This window comes from Bombina bombina, unplaced genomic scaffold (assembly GCF_027579735.1).
Source record: "Bombina bombina isolate aBomBom1 unplaced genomic scaffold, aBomBom1.pri scaffold_2556, whole genome shotgun sequence".
Classification (NCBI taxonomy): Eukaryota; Metazoa; Chordata; class Amphibia; order Anura; family Bombinatoridae; genus Bombina; species Bombina bombina.
Window position 1 is genome coordinate 1 of NW_026512609.1, and position 21,375 is coordinate 21,375.

Here is a 21,375-nt window from a genome sequence, read left to right on the forward strand (position 1 = left end):
CATACAAAGCACAGTATTAAATCACCTGATTTAATATAAACAATACAAATAACTCCCATCAGTCTAGTACTAGGTGTAAATAACAAGCTCAGCGCTATATCATACAAAGCACAGTATTATTAAATCATCTGATTTAATATAAACAATACAAATAACAACTCCCATCAGTCTAGGGCTAGGTGTAAATAACAAGCTCAGCGCTATATCATACAAAGCACAGTATTATTAAATCACCTGATTTAATATAAACAATACAAATTATGACTTCTATTTTATTTCTGGGTTGCAAATAAGACAGGCGTAGATGTAAACTTAAAAAGAAACTTATAGTGTCCTGAAAAAGTGAGAAGTAAAATGTCTGTAAACTCCCTTTAGGTTAAGGGCATATCCATAAAACACAATACCATGTGCAGGAGCTCATCTGAGTGAAGTAGCTGGTGCTGTGCACAGACCAACTAATTGCAAACAACTAATCGATTATGAGATTCGCTGATTATTATCGATTATGGCGATTAGTTGTTGCAGCTCTACTTTTCAGTTTCCTTTGATTAATTACTGGGGGGGGTGAAGTGGGAGGGATACTTACAGCTTAGGCTGGGGTGTCTTTGCCTCCTCCTAGTGGCCAGGTGTTGTATTCCCAACAGTAATGAATGAATTTGTGGACATTCCCTGCCAAGAAAGAAAACAATGTATCCTATTAGCATAAATTTTGTTTCTGTCCCCTCAGTTTTTAGTGGGTATGAAGGGTAAAGATGAGGCCATGGCTATTGGAGGACAGTGGTCTCCTTCTCTTGACGGGCCTGACCCAGACAAAGACCCCGCGGTGCTGATCAAGACAGCTGTGCGCTGTTGTAAGGCTTTGACGGGCATTGACCTGAGTTTGTGCACACAGTGGTAAGTACAGCTCAGGAGGTGCGTGCCCCCTGCTCCAATCCCTATGTGTTGTACATGAGATCAGAATGTTTCTATTTATCAGATGCTCATTACATTAATGTTGGTGATTCTTTTTAAGATATTTTTTTCATGCCCAGATGCAGATCGACCAGAAGAAATATTACACTGTCATAAAAGGTTGTGTAGCCGTGTTTTCCAATGGTATCTCAAGCTTTGTTGACATTTGAATCCAAATCATAAAATGACTTGAGTCTATAATGAACAGAACGTTCCTAAATTGTCACAATGCAGAATATTTATTTGTGATTCTTATCACATGATTATTTCACACCGTTTGGAAAACAATGCTTCGATTTACCTGAAGAAAAACTATGGCATATATAATTGTGTTTATTTTTTTTGTAGAAACCGTCAGCTAGCTGTACTTGATGTGCTACAAGGGAACTAGGCTCTTATATTAAGTGTATTATAGATTTTGGTTTTCCAACATGCTTCTTCCCTTGCGGCAGGTACCGTTTTGCAGAGATTCGCTACCATCGCCCTGAGGAGACCCACAAGGGGCGTGCAGTTCCTGCTCATGTGGAGACAGTGGTTTTATTTTTCCCGGATGTTTGGCATTGCCTTCCCACCCGCTCAGAGTGGGAAAACCTCTGCCGAGGATACAAGCAGCAGCTGGCCGACAAGCTTCAGGGTGAACGCAAGGAAGCGGATGGAGAACAGGCACTGAACGCTAATCCCCCCTTTTCTATTTCCGCTTCTCGCAGGCACAGGAACACAGGCACAAACTCACAGCACACACTAAACACACACCTCCTGCGCCGTCTGCAGCGTAGTGAAGCTCATGTATTTCTACTCCCCAACATGGAAAACTAAGTGTTTGGAGTTATATAAAAAATCAAATGCTGTTTAATTTTTTATTCTATTTTTTTTTATTTTATACGTTAGAACTAGTTGTGTAGCGTTAAGCTTAGTGTAGTAAAACTGCCCTATTCACTATGCTATACCATTTTATCTGTAAATATTCACAAAAACTGATATGTATGTTGTTGGGTGGGTAATATATACGCTGCGCAGTTATAGCCGAGCTGTGTCAGGGCATATACGGTTTACTGATTTTATTCACCCTTTATTTCACAGATCTGGCTTTGTCTGATTTAGTGGCCAGTGCTAGAGTGTGTGTATTTGCCTCTGCAAGAGATTTAGGAGAAGACCATGAAAATACTTGTGACCTTGCTACTTGCACGGATCTGCGACACACTGTGACCCATCCCTTATCTGTCACTAATCCTCTCATATGTTTGTATTAGGAGGAAGAGGACAAAGATGATGGTGATGCAAAGGAAATCTGTACTCCCACTCACTGGTCAAAACTGGACCCTAAGATAATGAAGGTACGAACTGTATACAGCGCTGAATGTTTCCTGTCTAGTAGTTCTAACCTATTACGAGATCTGTATGTAACTTATACAGTAAGGTAAGGTGCGTCTGTATGTAACTTATACAGTAAGGTGATGTGCGTCTGTATGTAACTTATACAGTAAGGTGAGGTGCGTCTGTATGTAACTTATACAGTAAGGTGAGGTGCGTCTGTATGTAACTTATACAGTAAGGTGAGGTGCGTCTGTATGTAACTTATACAGTAAGGTGAGGTGCGTCTGTATGTAACTTATACAGTAAGGTGAGGTGAGTCTGTATGTAACTTATACAGTAAGGTGAGGTGCGTCTGTATGTAACTTATACAGTAAGGTGAGGTGCGTCTGTATGTAACTTATACAGTAAGGTGAGGTGCGTCTGTATGTAACTTATACAGTAAGGTGAGGTGCGTCTGTATGTAACTTATACAGTAAGGTGCGTCTGTATGTAACTTATACAGTAAGGTGAGGTGCATCTGTATGTAACTTATACAGTAAGGTGAGGTGCGTCTGTATGTAACTTATACAGTAAGGTGAGGTGAGTCTGTATGTAACTTATACAGTAAGGTGAGGTGCTTCTGTATGTAACTTATACAGTAAGGTGATGTGCGTCTGTATGTAGCTTATACAGTAATGTGAGGTGCGTCTGTATGTAGCTTATACAGTAAGGTGAGGTGAGTCTGTATGTAACTTATACAGTAAGGTGAGGTGCGTCTGTATATAGCTTATACAGTAAGGTGAGGTGCGTCTGTATGTAACTTATACAGTAAGGTGAGGTGAGTCTGTATGTAACTTATACAGTAATGTGAGGTGCGTCTGTATGTAACTTATACAGTAAGGTGAGGTGCGTCTGTATGTAACTTATACAGTAAGGTGAGGTGCGTCTGTATGTAACTTATACAGTAAGGTGAGGTGAGTCTGTATGTAACTTATACAGTAAGGTGAGGTGCGTCTGTATATAGCTTATACAGTAAGGTGAGGTGCGTCTGTATGTAACTTATACAGTAAGGTGAGGTGAGTCTGTATGTAACTTATACAGTAATGTGAGGTGCATCTGTATGTAACTTATACAGTAAGGTGATGTGCGTCTGTATGTAGCTTATACAGTAATGTGAGGTGCGTCTGTATGTAACTTATACAGTAAGGTGAGGTGCGTCTGTATGTAACTTATACAGTAAGGTGAGGTGCGTCTGTATGTAACTTATACAGTAAGGTGAGGTGAGTCTGTATGTAACTTATACAGTAAGGTGAGGTGCGTCTGTATGTAACTTATACAGTAAGGTGAGGTGCGTCTGTATGTAACTTATACAGTAAGGTGAGGTGAGTCTGTATGTAACTTATACAGTAAGGTGAGGTGCGTCTGTATGTAACTTATACAGTAAGGTGAGGTGCGTCTGTATGTAACTTATACAGTAAGGTGAAGTGCGTCTGTATGTAACTTATACAGTAAGGTGCGTCTGTATGTAACTTATACAGTAAGGTGAGGTGCGTCTGTATGTAACTTATACAGTAAGGTGAGGTGCGTCTGTATGTAACTTATACAGTAAGGTGAGGTGAGTCTGTATGTAACTTATACAGTAATGTGAGGTGCGTCTGTATGTAACTTATACAGTAAGGTGAGGTGCGTCTGTATGTAACTTATACAGTAAGGTGAAGTGCGTCTGTATGTAACTTATACAGTAAGGTGCGTCTGTATGTAACTTATACAGTAAGGTGAGGTGCGTCTGTATGTAACTTATACAGTAAGGTGAGGTGCGTCTGTATATAGCTTATACAGTAAGGTGAGGTGAGTCTGTATGTAGCTTATACAGTAAGGTGCGTCTGTATGTAACTTATACAGTAAGGTGATGTGCGTCTGTATGTAGCTTATACAGTAATGCGAGGTGCGTCTGTATGTAGCTTATACAGTAAGGTGAGATGCGTCTGTATGTAACTTATACAGTAAGGTGAGGTGCGTCTGTATGTAACTTATACAGTAAGGTGAGGTGCGTCTGTATGTAACTTATACAGTAAGGTGAGGTACGTCTGTATGTAACTTATACAGTAAGGTGAGGTGCGTCTGTATATAGCTTATACAGTAAGGTGAGGTGAGTCTGTATGTAGCTTATACAGTAAGGTGAGGTGCGTCTGTATGTAACTTATACAGTAAGGTGAGGTGCGTCTGTATGTAACTTATACAGTAAGGTGAGGTGCTTCTGTATGTAACTTATACAGTAAGGTGAGGTGCGTCTGTATGTAACTTATACAGTAAGGTGAGGTGCTTCTGTATGTAACTTATACAGTAAGGTGAGGTGCGTCTGTATGCAACTTATACAGTAAGGTGAGGTGCGTCTGTATGTAACTTATACAGTAAGGTGAGGTGCGTCTGTATGTAACTTATACAGTAATGTGAGGTGTGTCTGTATGTATATATCTGTACAGCAGAATATTATATAACAGTCTTATTAAGGCTATAATATATCTGTACAGCGGAATATTATATAGCATTCTTATTAAGGCTATAATATATCTGTACAGCGGAATATTGTATAACATTCTTATTAAGGCTATTATATATCTGTACAGAGGAATATTGTATAACAGTCTTATTAAGGCTATAATATATATGTACAGAGGAATATTGTATAACATTCTTATTAAGGCTATAATATATCTGTACAGCGGAATATTATATAACAGTCTTATTATGGCTATAATATATCTGTACAGCGGAATATTGTATAACAGTCTTATTAAGGCTATAATATATCTGTACAGCGGAATATTGTATAACAGTCTTATTAAGGCTATAATATATCTGTACAGCGGAGTATTGTATAACAGTCTTATTAAGGCTATAATATATCTGTACAGCGGAATATTGTATAACAGTCCTATTAAGTGTATAATATATCTGTACAGCGGAATATTGTATAACAGTCGTATTATGGCTATAATATATCTGTACAGCGGAATATTGTATAACAGTCTTATTAAGGCTATAATATATCTGTACAGCGGAATATTGTATAACAGTCTTATTAAGGCTATAATATATCTGTACAGCGGAATATTGTACAACATTCTTATTAAGGCTGTAATATATCTGTACAGCGGAATATTGTATAACAGTCTTATTAAGGCTATAATATTTCTGTAGAGCGGAATATTGTATAACAGTCTTATTATGGCTATAATATATCTGTACAGCGGAATATTATATAACAGTCTTATTAAGGCTATAATATTTCTGTACAGCGGAATATTGTATAACATTCTTATTAAGGCTATAATATATCTGTACAGCGGAATATTGTATAAGTCTTATTAAGGCTATAATATATCTGTACAGAGGAATATTGTATAACAGTCTTATTAAGGCTATAATATATCTGTACAGCGGAATATTGTATAAGTCTTATTAAGGCTATAATATATCTGTACAGCGGAATATTGTATAAAAGTCTTATTAAGGCTATAATATATCTGTACAGCGGAATATTGTATAAGTCTTATTAAGGCTATAATATTTCTGTAGAGGGGAATATTGTATAACAGTCTTATTATGGCTATAATATATCTGTACAGCGGAATATTGTATAACAGTCTTATTATGGCTATAATATATCTGTACAACGGAATATTATATAACAGTCTTATTAAGGCTATAATATATCTGTACAGCGGAATATTGTATAACAGTCTTATTAAGGCTATAATATATCTGTATAGCGGAATATTGTACAACATTCTTATTAAGGCTGTAATATATCTGTACAGCGGAATATTGTATAACAGTCTTATTAAGGCTATAATATTTCTGTAGCTTATACAGTAAGGTGAGGTGCGTCTGTATGTAACTTATACAGTAATGTGAGGTGCGTCTGTATGTATATATCTGTAGAGCAGAATATTGTATAACAGTCTTATTAAGGCTATAATATATCTGTAGAGCGGAATATTGTATAACGTTCTTATTAAGGCTATAATATATCTGTAGAGCGGAATATTGTATAACATTCTTATTAAGGCTATAATATATCTGTACAGAGGAATATTGTATAACAGTCTTATTAAGACTATAATATATATGTACAGAGGAATATTGTATAACATTCTTATTAAGGCTATAATATATCTGTACAGCGGAATATTATATAACAGTCTTATTAAGGCTATAATATATCTGTACAGCGGAATATTGTATAACAGTCTTATTAAGGCTATAATATATCTGTAGAGCGGAATATTGTATAACAGTCTTATTAAGTGTATAATATATCTGTACAGCGGAATATTGTATAACATTCTTATTAAGGCTATAATATATCTGTACAGAGGAATATTGTATAACAGTCTTATTAAGGCTATAATATATATGTACAGAGGAATATTGTATAACAGTCTTATTAAGGCTATAATATATCTGTACAGAGGAATATTGTATAACAGTCTTATTAAGTGTATAATATATCTGTACAGCGGAATATTGTATAACAGTCTTATTAAGGCTATAATATATCTGTACAGAGGAATATTGTATAACAGTCTTATTAAGGCTATAATATATCTGTACAGAGGAATATTATATAACAGTCTTATTAAGTGTATAATATATCTGTACAGTGGAATATTGTATAACAGTCTTATTAAGGCTATAATATATCTGTACAGCGGAATATTGTATAACAGTCTTATTAAGGCTATAATATATCTGTACAGAGGAATATTATATAACAGTCTTATTAAGTGTATAATATATCTGTACAGCGGAATATTGTATAACAGTCTTATTAAGGCTATAATATATCTGTACAGCGGAATATTGTATAACAGTCTTATTAAGGCTATAATATATCTGTACAGCGGAATATTGTATAACATTCTTATTAAGGCTATAATATATCTGTACAACGGAATATTGTATAACAGTCTTATTAAGGCTATAATATATCTGTACAGATGAATATTATATAACAGTCTTATTAAGTGTATAATATATATGTACAGCTAAATATTGTATAACATTCTTATTAGGCTATAATATATCTGTAGAGCGGAATATTGTATAACATTCTTTATAAGGCTATAATATATCTGTAGAGCTGAATATTGTATAACATTCTTTATAAGGCTATAATATATCTGTACAGCGGAATATTGTATAACATTCTTTATAAGGCTATAATATATCTGTACAGAGGAATATTATATAACAGTCTTATTAAGGCTATAATATATCTGTAGAGCGTAATATTGTATAACAGTCTTATTAAGGCTATAATATATCTGTACAGCGGAATATTATATAACAGTCTTATTAAGGCTATAATATATCTGTACAGCGGAATATTGTACAACATTCTTATTAAGGCTGTAATATATCTGTACAGCGGAATATTGTATAACAGTCTTATTAAGGCTATAATATTTCTGTAGAGCGGAATATTGTATAACAGTCTTATTATGGCTATAATATATCTGTACAGCGGAATATTATATAACAGTCTTATTAAGGCTATAATATTTCTGTAAAGCGGAATATTGTATAACATTCTTATTAAGGCTATAATATATCTGTACAGCGGAATATTGTATAAGTCTTATTAAGGCTATAATATATCTGTACAGAGGAATATTGTATAACAGTCTTATTAAGGCTATAATATATCTGTACAGCGGAATATTGTATAAGTCTTATTAAGGCTATAATATATCTGTACAGCGGAATATTGTATAACAGTCTTATTAAGGCTATAATATATCTGTACAGCAGAATATTGTATAAGTCTTATTAAGGCTATAATATATCTGTACAGCGGAATATTGTATAACAGTCTTATTATGGCTATAATATATCTGTACAGCGGAATATTGTATAACAGTCTTATTATGGCTATAATATATCTGTACAACGGAATATTATATAACAGTCTTATTAAGGCTATAATATATCTGTACAGCGGAATATTGTATAACAGTCTTATTAAGGCTATAATATATCTGTACAGCGGAATATTGTACAACATTCTTATTAAGGCTGTAATATATCTGTACAGCGGAATATTGTATAACAGTCTTATTAAGGCTATAATATTTCTGTAGCTTATACAGTAAGGTGAGGTGCGTCTGTATGTAACTTATACAGTAATGTGAGGTGCGTCTGTATGTATATATCTGTAGAGCAGAATATTGTATAACAGTCTTATTAAGGCTATAATATATCTGTACAGCGGAATATTGTATAACATTCTTATTAAGGCTATTATATATCTGTACAGAGGAATATTGTATAACAGTCTTATTAAGGCTATAATATATATGTACAGAGGAATATTGTATAACATTCTTATTAAGGCTATAATATATCTGTACAGCGGAATATTATATAACAGTCTTATTATGGCTATAATATATCTGTACAGCGGAATATTGTATAACAGTCTTATTAAGGCTATAATATATCTGTACAGCGGAATATTGTATAACAGTCTTATTAAGGCTATAATATATCTGTACAGCGGAGTATTGTATAACAGTCTTATTAAGGCTATAATATATCTGTTCAGCGGAATATTGTATAACAGTCCTATTAAGTGTATAATATATCTGTACAGCGGAATATTGTATAACAGTCGTATTATGGCTATAATATATCTGTACAGCGGAATATTGTATAACAGTCTTATTAAGGCTATAATATATCTGTACAGCGGAATATTGTATAACAGTCTTATTAAGGCTATAATATATCTGTACAGCGGAATATTGTACAACATTCTTATTAAGGCTGTAATATATCTGTACAGCGGAATATTGTATAACAGTCTTATTAAGGCTATAATATTTCTGTAGAGCGGAATATTGTATAACAGTCTTATTATGGCTATAATATATCTGTACAGCGGAATATTATATAACAGTCTTATTAAGGCTATAATATTTCTGTACAGCGGAATATTGTATAACATTCTTATTAAGGCTATAATATATCTGTACAGCTGAATATTGTATAAGTCTTATTAAGGCTATAATATATCTGTACAGAGGAATATTGTATAACAGTCTTATTAAGGCTATAATATATCTGTACAGCGGAATATTGTATAAGTCTTATTAAGGCTATAATATATCTGTACAGCGGAATATTGTATAACAGTCTTATTAAGGCTATAATATATCTGTACAGCGGAATATTGTATAAGTCTTATTAAGGCTATAATATTTCTGTAGAGGGGAATATTGTATAACAGTCTTATTATGGCTATAATATATCTGTACAGCGGAATATTGTATAACAGTCTTATTATGGCTATAATATATCTGTACAACGGAATATTATATAACAGTCTTATTAAGGCTATAATATATCTGTACAGCGGAATATTGTATAACAGTCTTATTAAGGCTATAATATATCTGTACAGCGGAATATTGTACAACATTCTTATTAAGGCTGTAATATATCTGTACAGCGGAATATTGTATAACAGTCTTATTAAGGCTATAATATTTCTGTAGCTTATACAGTAAGGTGAGGTGCGTCTGTATGTAACTTATACAGTAATGTGAGGTGCGTCTGTATGTATATATCTGTAGAGCAGAATATTGTATAACAGTCTTATTAAGGCTATAATATATCTGTAGAGCGGAATATTGTATAACGTTCTTATTAAGGCTATAATATATCTGTAGAGCGGAATATTGTATAACATTCTTATTAAGGCTATAATATATCTGTACAGAGGAATATTGTATAACAGTCTTATTAAGACTATAATATATATGTACAGAGGAATATTGTATAACATTCTTATTAAGGCTATAATATATCTGTACAGCGGAATATTATATAACAGTCTTATTAAGGCTATAATATATCTGTACAGCGGAATATTGTATAACAGTCTTATTAAGGCTATAATATATCTGTAGAGCGGAATATTGTATAACAGTCTTATTAAGTGTATAATATATCTGTACAGCGGAATATTGTATAACATTCTTATTAAGGCTATAATATATCTGTACAGAGGAATATTGTATAACAGTCTTATTAAGGCTATAATATATATGTACAGAGGAATATTGTATAACAGTCTTATTAAGGCTATAATATATCTGTACAGAGGAATATTGTATAACAGTCTTATTAAGTGTATAATATATCTGTACAGCGGAATATTGTATAACAGTCTTATTAAGGCTATAATATATCTGTACAGAGGAATATTGTATAACAGTCTTATTAAGGCTATAATATATCTGTACAGAGGAATATTATATAACAGTCTTATTAAGTGTATAATATATCTGTACAGTGGAATATTGTATAACAGTCTTATTAAGGCTATAATATATCTGTACAGCGGAATATTGTATAACAGTCTTATTAAGGCTATAATATATCTGTACAGAGGAATATTATATAACAGTCTTATTAAGTGTATAATATATCTGTACAGCGGAATATTGTATAACAGTCTTATTAAGGCTATAATATATCTGTACAGCGGAATATTGTATAACAGTCTTATTAAGGCTATAATATATCTGTACAGCGGAATATTGTATAACATTCTTATTAAGGCTATAATATATCTGTACAGCGGAATATTGTATAACAGTCTTATTAAGGCTATAATATATCTGTACAGATGAATATTATATAACAGTCTTATTAAGTGTATAATATATATGTACAGCTAAATATTGTATAACATTCTTATTAGGCTATAATATATCTGTAGAGCGGAATATTGTATAACATTCTTTATAAGGCTATAATATATCTGTAGAGCTGAATATTGTATAACATTCTTTATAAGGCTATAATATATCTGTACAGCGGAATATTGTATAACATTCTTTATAAGGCTATAATATATCTGTACAGAGGAATATTATATAACAGTCTTATTAAGGCTATAATATATCTGTAGAGCGTAATATTGTATAACAGTCTTATTAAGGCTATAATATATCTGTACAGCGGAATATTATATAACAGTCTTATTAAGGCTATAATATATCTGTACAGCGGAATATTGTACAACATTCTTATTAAGGCTGTAATATATCTGTACAGCGGAATATTGTATAACAGTCTTATTAAGGCTATAATATTTCTGTAGAGCGGAATATTGTATAACAGTCTTATTATGGCTATAATATATCTGTACAGCGGAATATTATATAACAGTCTTATTAAGGCTATAATATTTCTGTAAAGCGGAATATTGTATAACATTCTTATTAAGGCTATAATATATCTGTACAGCGGAATATTGTATAAGTCTTATTAAGGCTATAATATATCTGTACAGAGGAATATTGTATAACAGTCTTATTAAGGCTATAATATATCTGTACAGCGGAATATTGTATAAGTCTTATTAAGGCTATAATATATCTGTACAGCGGAATATTGTATAACAGTCTTATTAAGGCTATAATATATCTGTACAGCAGAATATTGTATAAGTCTTATTAAGGCTATAATATATCTGTACAGCGGAATATTGTATAACAGTCTTATTATGGCTATAATATATCTGTACAGCGGAATATTGTATAACAGTCTTATTATGGCTATAATATATCTGTACAACGGAATATTATATAACAGTCTTATTAAGGCTATAATATATCTGTACAGCGGAATATTGTATAACAGTCTTATTAAGGCTATAATATATCTGTACAGCGGAATATTGTACAACATTCTTATTAAGGCTGTAATATATCTGTACAGCGGAATATTGTATAACAGTCTTATTAAGGCTATAATATTTCTGTAGCTTATACAGTAAGGTGAGGTGCGTCTGTATGTAACTTATACAGTAATGTGAGGTGCGTCTGTATGTATATATCTGTAGAGCAGAATATTGTATAACAGTCTTATTAAGGCTATAATATATCTGTAGAGCGGAATATTGTATAACATTCTTATTAAGGCTATAATATATCTGTAGAGCGGAATATTGTATAACATTCTTATTAAGGCTATTATATATCTGTACAGAGGAATATTGTATAACAGTCTTATTAAGACTATAATATATATGTACAGAGGAATATTGTATAACATTCTTATTAAGGCTATAATATATCTGTACAGCGGAATATTATATAACAGTCTTATTAAGGCTATAATATATCTGTACAGCGGAATATTGTATAACAGTCTTATTAAGGCTATAATATATCTGTAGAGCGGAATATTGTATAACAGTCTTATTAAGTGCATAATATATCTGTACAGCGGAATATTGTATAACATTCTTATTAAGGCTATGATATATCTGTACAGAGGAATATTGTATAACAGTCTTATTAAGGCTATAATATATATGTACAGAGGAATATTGTATAACAGTCTTATTAAGGCTATAATATATCTGTACAGAGGAATATTGTATAGCAGTCTTATTAAGTGTATAATATATCTGTACAGCGGAATATTCTATAACAGTCTTATTAAGGCTATAATATATCTGTACAGAGGAATATTGTATAACAGTCTTATTAAGGCTATAATATATCTGTACAGAGGAATATTATATAACAGTCTTATTAAGTGTATAATATATCTGTACAGCGGAATATTGTATAACAGTCTTATTAAGGCTATAATATATCTGTACAGCGGAATATTATATAACAGTCTTATTAAGGCTATAATATATCTGTACAGCGGAATATTGTATAACATTCTTATTAAGGCTATAATATATCTGTACAGCGGAATATTGTATAACAGTCTTATTAAGGCTATAATATATCTGTACAGATGAATATTATATAACAGTCTTATTAAGTGTATAATATATATGTACAGCTAAATATTGTATAACATTCTTATTAGGCTATAATATATCTGTAGAGCGGAATATTGTATAACATTCTTTATAAGGCTATAATATATCTGTAGAGCTGAATATTGTATAACATTCTTTATAAGGCTATAATATATCTGTACAGCGGAATATTGTATAACATTCTTTATAAGGCTATAATATATCTGTACAGAGGAATATTATATAACAGTCTTATTAAGGCTATAATATATCTGTAGAGCGTAATATTGTATAACATTCTTATTAAGGCTATAATATATCTGTACAGCGGAATATTGTATAACAGTCTTATTAAGGCTATAATATATCTGTACAGCGGAATATTGTATAACAGTCTTATTAAGGCTATAATATATCTGTACAGCGGAATATTGTATAACAGTCTTATTAAGGCTATAATATATCTGTACAGCGGAATATTGTATAACAGTCCTATTAAGTGTATAATATATCTGTACAGCGGAATATTGTATAACAGACATATTATGGCTATAATATATCTGTACAGCAGAATATTATATAACAGTCTTATTAAGGCTATAATATATCTGTACAGCGGAATATTGTATAACAGTCTTATTAAGGCTATAATATATCTGTACAGCGGAATATTGTATAACATTCTTATTAAGTGTATAATATATCTGTACAGCGGAATATTGTATAACAGTCTTATTAAGTGTATAATATATCTGTACAGCGGAATATTGTATAACAGTCTTATTAAGGCTATAATATTTCTGTAGAGGGGAATATTGTATAACAGTCTTATTATGGCTATAATATATCTGTACAGCGGAATATTGTATAACAGTCTTATTATGGCTATAATATATCTGTACAGCGGAATATTATATAACAGTCTTATTAAGGCTATAATATATCTGTACAGCGGAATATTGTACAACATTCTTATTAAGGCTGTAATATATCTGTACAGCGGAATATTGTATAACAGTCTTATTAAGGCTATAATATTTCTGTAGAGCGGAATATTGTATAACAGTCTTATTATGGCTATAATATATCTGTACAGCGGAATATTATATAACAGTCTTATTAAGGCTATAATATTTCTGTAGAGCGGAATATTGTATAACATTCTTATTATGGCTATAATATATCTGTACAGCGGAATATTATATAACAGTCTTATTAAGGCTATAATATTTCTGTAGAGCGGAATATTGTATAACATTCTTATTAAGGCTATAATATATCTGTACAGCGGAATATTGTATAAGTCTTATTAAGGCTTTAATATATCTGTACAGCGGAATATTGTATAACAGTCTTATTAAGGCTATAATATATCTGTACAGCGGAATATTGTATAAGTCTTATTAAGGCTATAATATATCTGTACAGAGGAATATTGTATAACCGTCTTATTAAGGCTATAATATATCTTTACAGCGGAATATTGTATAACAGTCTTATTAAGGCTATAATATATCTGTACAGCGGAATATTATATAACAGTCTTATTAAGGCTATAATATATCTGTACAGCGGAATATTGTATAACATTCTTAGGCCTAGATTTAGAGTTCGGCGGTAGCCGTCAAAACCAGCGTTAGAGGCTCCTAACGCTGGTTTTGGCCGCCCGCTGGTATTTGGAGTCAGTGATTAAAGGGTCTAACGCTCACTTTTCAGCCGCGACTTTTCCATACCGCAGATCCCCCTACGCCATTTGCGTAGCCTATCTTTTCAATGGGATCTTCCTAACGCTGGTATTTAGAGTCGTTTCTGCAGTGAGCGTTAGAGCTCTAACGACAAGATTCCAGCCGCCTGAAAATAGCAGGAGTTAAGAGCTTTCTGGCTAACGCCGGTTTATAAAGCTCTTAACTACTGTACCCTAAAGTACACTAACACCCATAAACTACCTATGTACCCCTAAACCGAGGTCCCCCCACATCGCCGCCACTCGATTAAAATTTTTAACCCCTAATCTGCCGACCGCCACCTACGTTATACTTATGTACCCCTAATCTGCTGCCCCTAACCCCGCCGACCCCTATATTATATTTATTAACCCCTAACTTGCCCCCCACAACGTCGCCGCAAGCTACTTAAAATAATTAACCCCTAATCTTCCGACCGCAAATCGCCGCCACCTACGTTATCCCTATGTACCCCTAATCTGCTACCCCTAACATCGCCGACCCCTATGTTATATTTATTAACCCCTAATCTGCCCCCCTCAACGTCGCCGACACCTACCTACACTTATTAACCCCTAATCTGCCGAGCGGACCTGAGCGCTACTATAATAAAGTTATTAACCCCTAATCCGCCTCACTAACCCTATCATAAATAGTATTAACCCCTAATCTGCCCTCCCTAACATCGCCGACACCTACCTTCAATTATTAACCCCTAATCTGCCGACCGGAGCTCACCGCTATTCTAATAAATGTATTAACCCCTAAAGCTAAGTCTAACCCTAACACTAACACCCCCCTAAGTTAAATATAATTTTTATCTAACGAAATTAATTAACTCTTATTAAATAAATAATTCCTATTTAAAGCTAAATACTTACCTGTAAAATAAATCCTAATATAGCTACAATATAAATTATAATTATATTATAGCTATTTTAGGATTAATATTTATTTTACAGGCAACTTTGTAATTATTTTAACCAGGTACAATAGCTATTAAATAGTTAAGAACTATTTAATAGTTACCTAGTTAAAATAATAACAAATTTACCTGTAAAATAAATCCTAACCTAAGATATAATTAAACCTAACACTACCCTATCAATAAAATAATTAAATAAACTACCTACAATTACCTACAATTAACCTAACACTACACTATCAATAAATTAATTAAACACAATTGCTACAAATAAATACAATTACATAAACTATCTAAAGTACAAAAAATAAAAAAGAACTAAGTTACAGAAAATAATAAAATATTTACAAACATAAGAAAAATATTACAACAATTTTAAACTAATTACACCTACTCTAAGCCCCCTAATAAAATAACAAAGCCCCCCAAAATAAAAAATTCCCTACCCTATTCTAAAATACAAATATTACAAGCTCTTTTACCTTACCAGCCCTGAACAGGGCCCTTTGCGGGGCATGCCCCAAGAATTTCAGCTCTTTTGCCTGTAAAAAAAAACATACAATACCCCCCCCCCAACATTACAACCCACCACCCACATACCCCTAATCTAACCCAAACCCCCCTTAAATAAACCTAACACTACCCCCCTGATGATCTTCCTACCTTGTCTTCACCATGCCAGGTTCACCGATCCGTCCTGGCTCCAAGATCTTCATCCAACCCAAGCGGGGGCTAGACATCCACTGAAGAAGTCCAGAAGAGGGTCCAAAGTCTTCCTCCTATCCGGCAAGAAGAGGACATCCGGACCGGCAAACATCTTCTCCAAGCGGCATCTTCTATCTTCTTCCATCCGATGACGACCGGCTCCATCTTGAAGACCTCCAGCGCGGATCCATCCTCTTCTTCCGACGACTAGACGACGAATGACGGATCCTTTAAGGGACGTCATCCAAGATGGCGTCCCTCGAATTCCGATTGGCTGATAGGATTCTATCAGCCAATCGGAATTAAGGTAGGAATTTTCTGATTGGCTGATGGAATCAGCCAATCAGACTATAGTTCAATCCGATTGGCTGATCCAATCAGCCAATCAGATTGAGCTCGCATTCTATTGGCTGATCGGAACAGCCAATAGAATGCGAGCTCAATCTGATTGGCTGATTGGATCAGCCAATCGGATTGAACTTGATTCTGATTGGCTGATTCCATCAGCCAATCAGAAAATTCCTACCTTAATTCCGATTGGCTGATAGAATCCTATCAGCCAATCGGAATTCGAGGGACGCCATCTTGGATGACGTCCCTTAAAGGAACCGTCATTCGTCGTCTAGTCGTCGGAAGAAGAGGATGGATCCGCGCTGGAGGTCTTCAAGATGGAGCCGGTCGTCATCGGATGGAAGAAGATAGAAGATGCCGCTTGGAGAAGATGTTTGCCGGTCCGGATGTCCTCTTCTTGCCGGATAGGAGGAAGACTTTGGACCCTCTTCTGGACTTCTTCAGTGGATGTCTAGCCCCCGCTTGGGTTGGATGAAGATCTTGGAGCCAGGACGGATCGGTGAACCTGGCATGGTGAAGACAAGGTAGGAAGATCATCAGGGGGGTAGTGTTAGGTTTATTTAAGGGGGGTTTGGGTTAGATTAGGGGTATGTGGGTGGTGGGTTGTAATGTTGGGGGGGGGTATTGTATGTTTTTTTTTACAGGCAAAAGAGCTGAAATTCTTGGGGCATGCCCCGCAAAGGGCCCTGTTCAGGGCTGGTAAGGTAAAAGAGCTTGTAATATTTGTATTTTAGAATAGGGTAGGGAATTTTTTATTTTGGGGGGCTTTGTTATTTTATTAGGGGGCTTAGAGTAGGTGTAATTAGTTTAAAATTGTTGTAATATTTTTCTTATGTTTGTAAATATTTTATTATTTTCTGTAACTTAGTTCTTTTTTATTTTTTGTACTTTAGATAGTTTATTTAATTGTATTTATTTGTAGCAATTGTGTTTAATTAATTTATTGATAGTGTAGTGTTAGGTTAATTGTAGGTAATTGTAGGTAGTTTATTTAATTATTTTATTGATAGGGTAGTGTTAGGTTTAATTATATCTTAGGTTAGGATTTATTTTACAGGTAAATTTGTTATTATTTTAACTAGGTAACTATTAAATAGTTCTTAACTATTTAATAGCTATTGTACCTGGTTAAAATAATTACAAAGTTGCCTGTAAAATAAATATTAATCCTAAAATAGCTATAATATAATTATAATTTATATTGTAGCTATATTAGGATTTATTTTACAGGTAAGTATTTAGCTTTAAATAGGAATCATTTATTTAATAAGAGTTAATTAATTTCGTTAGATAAAAATTATATTTAACTTAGGGGGGTGTTAGTGTTAGGGTTAGACTTAGCTTTAGGGGTTAATACATTTATTAGAATAGCGGTGAGCTCCGGTCGGCAGATTAGGGGTTAATAATTGAAGGTAGGTGTCGGCGATGTTAGGGAGGGCAGATTAGGGGTTAATACTATTTATGATAGGGTTAGTGAGGCGGATTAGGGGTTAATAACTTTATTATAGTAGCGCTCAGGTCCGCTCGGCAGATTAGGGGTTAATAAGTGTAGGTAGGTGTCGGCGACGTTGTGGGGGGCAGATTAGGGGTTAATAAATATAACATAGGGGTCGGCGATGTTAGGGGCAGCAGATTAGGGGTACATAGGGATAACGTAGGTGGCGGCGGTTTACGGAGCGGCAGATTAGGGGTTAAAAGTGTAATGCAGGGGTCAGCGATAGCGGGGGCGGCAGATTAGGGGTTAATAAGTGTAAGGTTAGGGGTGTTTAGACTCGGGGTACATGTTAGAGTGTTAGGTGCAGACGTAGGAAGTGTTTCCCCATAGGAAACAATGGGGCTGCGTTAAGAGCTGAACGCTGCTTTTTTGCAGGTGTTAGGTTTTTTTTCAGCTCAAACTGCCCCATTGTTTCCTATGGGAGAATCGTGCACGAGCACGTTTTTGAGGCCGGCCGCGTCCGTAAGCAACTCTGGTATCGAGAGTTGCATTTGCGGTAAATATGCTCTACGCTCCTTTTTTGGAGCCTAACGCAGCATTTGTTTGAACTCTCGATACCAGAGTTAAATTTATGGTGCGGCCAGAAAAAAACCCGCGGAGCGTTAACAGCCCTTTTACCGCCGAACTCCAAATCTAGGCCTTAGTAAGGCTATAATATATCTGTACAGCGGAATATTGTATAGCATTCTTATTAAGGCTATAATATATCTGTACAGAGGAATATTGTATAACAGTCTTATTAAGGCTATAATATATCTGTACAGCGGAATATTGTATAACAGTCTTATTAAGTGTATAATATATCTGTACTGCGGAATATTGTATAACAGTCTTATTAAGGCTATAATATATCTGTACAGCGGAATATTGTATAACAGTCTTATTAAGTGTATAATATATCTGTACAGCGGAATATTGTATAACAGTCTTATTATGGCTATAATATATCTGTACAGCGGAATATTGTATACAGCCATATTAAGGCTATAATATATCTGTACAGCGGAATATTGTATAACAGTCTTATTAAGGCTATAATATATCTGTACAGCGGAATATTGTATAACAGTCTTATTAAGGCTATAATATATCTGTACAGCGGAATATTGTATAACAGTCTTATTAAGGCTATAATATATCTGTACAGCGGAATATTGTATAACAGTCTTATTAAGGCTATAATATATCTGTACAGCGGAATATTGTATAACAGTCTTATTATGGCTATAATATATCTGTACAGAGGAATATTGTATAACAGTCTTATTAAGGCTATAATATATCTGTACAGCGGAATATTGTATAACAGTCTTATTAAGGCTATAATATATCTGTACAGCGGAATATTGTATAACAGTCTTTTTATGGCTATAATATATCTGTACAGCGGAATATTGTATAACAGTCTTATTAAGGTTATAATATATCTGTACTGCGGAATATTGTATAACAGTCTTATTAAGGCTATAATATATCTGTACAGAGGAATATTATATAACAGTCTTATTAAGTGTATAATATATCTGTACAGCGGAATATTGTATAACAGTCTTATTAAGGCTATAATATATCTGTACAGCGGAATATTGTATAACAGTCTTATTAAGGCTATAATATATCTGTACAGCGGAATATTGTATAACATTCTTATTAAGGCTATAATATATCTGTACAGCGGAATATTGTATAACAGTCTTATTAAGGCTATAATATATCTGTACAGATGAATATTATATAACAGTCTTATTAAGTGTATAATATATATGTACAGCTAAATATTGTATAACATTCTTATTAGGCTATAATATATCTGTAGAGCGGAATATTGTATAACATTCTTTATAAGGCTATAATATATCTGTAGAGCTGAATATTGTATAACATTCTTTATAAGGCTATAATATATCTGTACAGCGGAATATTGTATAACATTCTTTATAAGGCTATAATATATCTGTACAGAGGAATATTATATAACAGTCTTATTAAGGCTATAATATATCTGTAGAGCGGAATATTGTATAACATTCTTATTAAGGCTATAATATATCTGTACAGCGGAATATTGTATAACAGTCTTATTAAGGCTATAATATATCTGTACAGCGGAATATTGTATAACAGTCTTATTAAGGCTATAATATATCTGTATAGCGGAATTTTGTATAACAGTCTTATTAAGGCTATAATATATCTGTACAGCGGAATATTGTATAACAGTCCTATTAAGTGTATAATATATCTGTACAGCGAAATATTGTATAACAGACATATTATGGCTATAATATATCTGTACAGCAGAATATTATATAACAGTCTTATTAAGGCTATAATATATCTGTACAGCGGAATATTGTATAACAGTCTTATTAAGGCTATAATATATCTGTACAGCGGAATATTGTATAACATTCTTATTAAGTGTATAATATATCTGTACAGCGGAATATTGTATAACAGTCTTATTAAGTGTATAATATATCTGTACAGCGGAATATTGTATAACAGTCTTATTAAGGCTATAATATTTCTGTAGAGGGGAATATTGTATAACAGTCTTATTATGGCTATAATATATCTGTACAGCGGAATATTGTATAACAGTCTTATTATGGCTATAATATATCTGTACAGCGGAATATTATATAACAGTCTTATTAAGGCTATAATATATCTGTACAGCGGAATATTGTACAACATTCTTATTAAGGCTGTAATATATCTGTACAGCGGAATATTGTATAACAGTCTTATTAAGGCTATAATATTTCTGTAGAGCGGAATATTGTATAACAGTCTTATTATGGCTATAATATATCTGTACAGCGGAATATTATATAACAGTCTTATTAAGGCTATAATATTTCTGTAGAGCGGAATATTGTATAACATTCTTATTAAGGCTATAATATATCTGTACAGCGGAATATTGTATAAGTCTTATTAAGGCTATAATATATCTGTACAGCGGAATATTGTATAAGTCTTATTAAGGCTTTAATATATCTGTACAGCGGAATATTGTATAACAGTCTTATTAAGGCTATAATATATCTGTACAGCGGAATATTGTATAAGTCTTATTAAGGCT

At 33.2% G+C, this 21,375-nt stretch overlaps 1 protein-coding gene across 1 annotated transcript; it reads left to right on the forward strand.

Annotated features, from left to right (window-relative positions):
- Positions 1-725: 725 nt before the first annotated feature.
- LOC128644425 (cell division cycle and apoptosis regulator protein 1) lies at positions 726-2,538 on the forward strand (the record flags this gene model as incomplete). Its single annotated transcript, XM_053697050.1, is given in 3 exon segments — positions 726-894; positions 1,404-1,614; positions 2,202-2,538. Coding segments are annotated over 3 exon segments (551 nt in total), but the record flags the coding sequence as incomplete, so codon positions are not given.
- Between the last annotated feature and the right edge of the window lie 18,837 nt (positions 2,539-21,375).